At 33.4% G+C, this 1363-nt stretch overlaps 1 protein-coding gene across 1 annotated transcript; it reads left to right on the top strand.

Moving 5' to 3' along the window:
- The first annotated feature begins 599 nt into the window (after window positions 1–599).
- Window positions 600–1363, top strand: LOC111384796. Its single transcript, XM_023009119.1, has 2 exons — window positions 600–1044; window positions 1149–1363. Exons 1-2 carry the CDS (start codon window positions 890–892, stop codon window positions 1279–1281), a joined length of 288 nt encoding a protein of 95 aa, XP_022864887.1. The 5' UTR covers window positions 600–889; the 3' UTR covers window positions 1282–1363.

Below are 1363 nucleotides of genomic sequence, written 5' to 3'. Positions count from 1 at the left end.
ACGTGCCCTTAATGAGCATAAAAAATTTTACATGACGTTGAAGGGTCATACAACATTCACTTGATGTCGAAGGTGCATGGAAGCAAGAGATAAGTTTAATGAATGCTGAGGAATTTTATTTTTTGGATTTCTAAATGAAAATTGAAATTACTATTTGGATTGTTCTAATTTCTTTGACAAATTTATCTTTCAATCCAACATTAGGTAAGTGTCACGTAACTATTTAATATTTAAATAAACGTGTTTCGTGAATCGAGGGACATTTCATAATGTTCGATAAAAGAAATGAGGGAAGCTCCAAATATATATATATAATGGATAATCAAGTTCGAATTGAAACTTCCACCACATCAAGGTAATCCTCTATCGACGAGGATCGCTGCTAAGCATCATCCACGGCCAAATGACTAGAACACCCTTTTGATAGATTCAATAGTTATTTCATTTTCAGGATAAATTCTCTAGTGAGAAAAAAAATTGTGTATATGAGTACAACAAATAGTAGGTCAGGGGACATGAATGCTACGTTTACAAAAGGTTGGGGACTAATGTTGCAATTTACCCAAAACAAAGGTCCTATCAACCTTTATATAAGATAGACCTCCCTCATCTGTCTAATAACCTCAAATTCTATAATTCTCAAGTTCTTTGCGTCTTTATCTCCCAAAGTCTCCCCCTTTCCTCTATTTTGGTGTATTAAATTTCTCTCTGTCTCTATTTTTGGTGTATTTGTTGAATCTCTTTTTTGGATCAGGTTGTCATCCATTTCTTTGCTTGATTTTCTATCTTCTATTACCCCAGATAGCGAAAATTATTCATCGCCCAACAAATTTTAGAACAAATTGTTGCAATTTTTGAACTGTATAATAATCTTTACCAGAAACAGAAAATGAAGGAGAACAAGGGAAACCCATTGCACCTTTCTTCTTTGAATCACATCTCACTTGTGTGCAAGTCCGTTGATGAATCGACTCATTTTTATCAGAATGTTCTTGGATTTGTCCCGGTGAGGAGGCCCGGCTCATTTACGTTTGATGGAGCATGGTATATCTGATATAAAAATTATAAATAAATTTCTTGATGGTAAAAGAAAAGATTTTGTGGGTTTTGATTTTTTAAAAATGAAACTTGGTTTGTTGAATGTATAGGCTGTTCGGACATGGAATTGGGATACATTTATTGCAGTCGGAAGATCCAAAGAGTATGCCTAAGAAGACTGTGATTAATCCCAAAGATAATCACATTTCTTTCCAGGTAATAGTTCCTTCATCAAACATGTAATTTGTTCTTTTTCACGGCATGTTAGATATTGTGAATAAATCAATATTGAAGTTGATAAGAAAGGATAATGTGAAAAAAAAAA

The sequence above is a fragment of the Olea europaea genome, unplaced genomic scaffold (genome assembly GCF_002742605.1).
Source record: "Olea europaea var. sylvestris unplaced genomic scaffold, O_europaea_v1 scaffold30118, whole genome shotgun sequence".
Classification (NCBI taxonomy): Eukaryota; Viridiplantae; Streptophyta; class Magnoliopsida; order Lamiales; family Oleaceae; genus Olea; species Olea europaea.
Note: the sequence above shows the minus strand (reverse complement) of the source record. Positions and strands in the feature narration are given on the sequence as shown.

What these genes read in the sequence shown, in the direction of transcription:
- LOC111384796 (XM_023009119.1), top strand. Translation starts at nt 890, where the DNA reads ATGAAGGAGAACAAGGGAAACCCATTGCACCTTTCTTCTTTGAATCAC. An exon ending in TTTACGTTTGATGGAGCATG is followed by an intron (nt 1,045 to 1,148) that starts GTATATCTGATA and finishes TTGAATGTATAG; the next exon opens with GCTGTTCGGACATGGAATTG.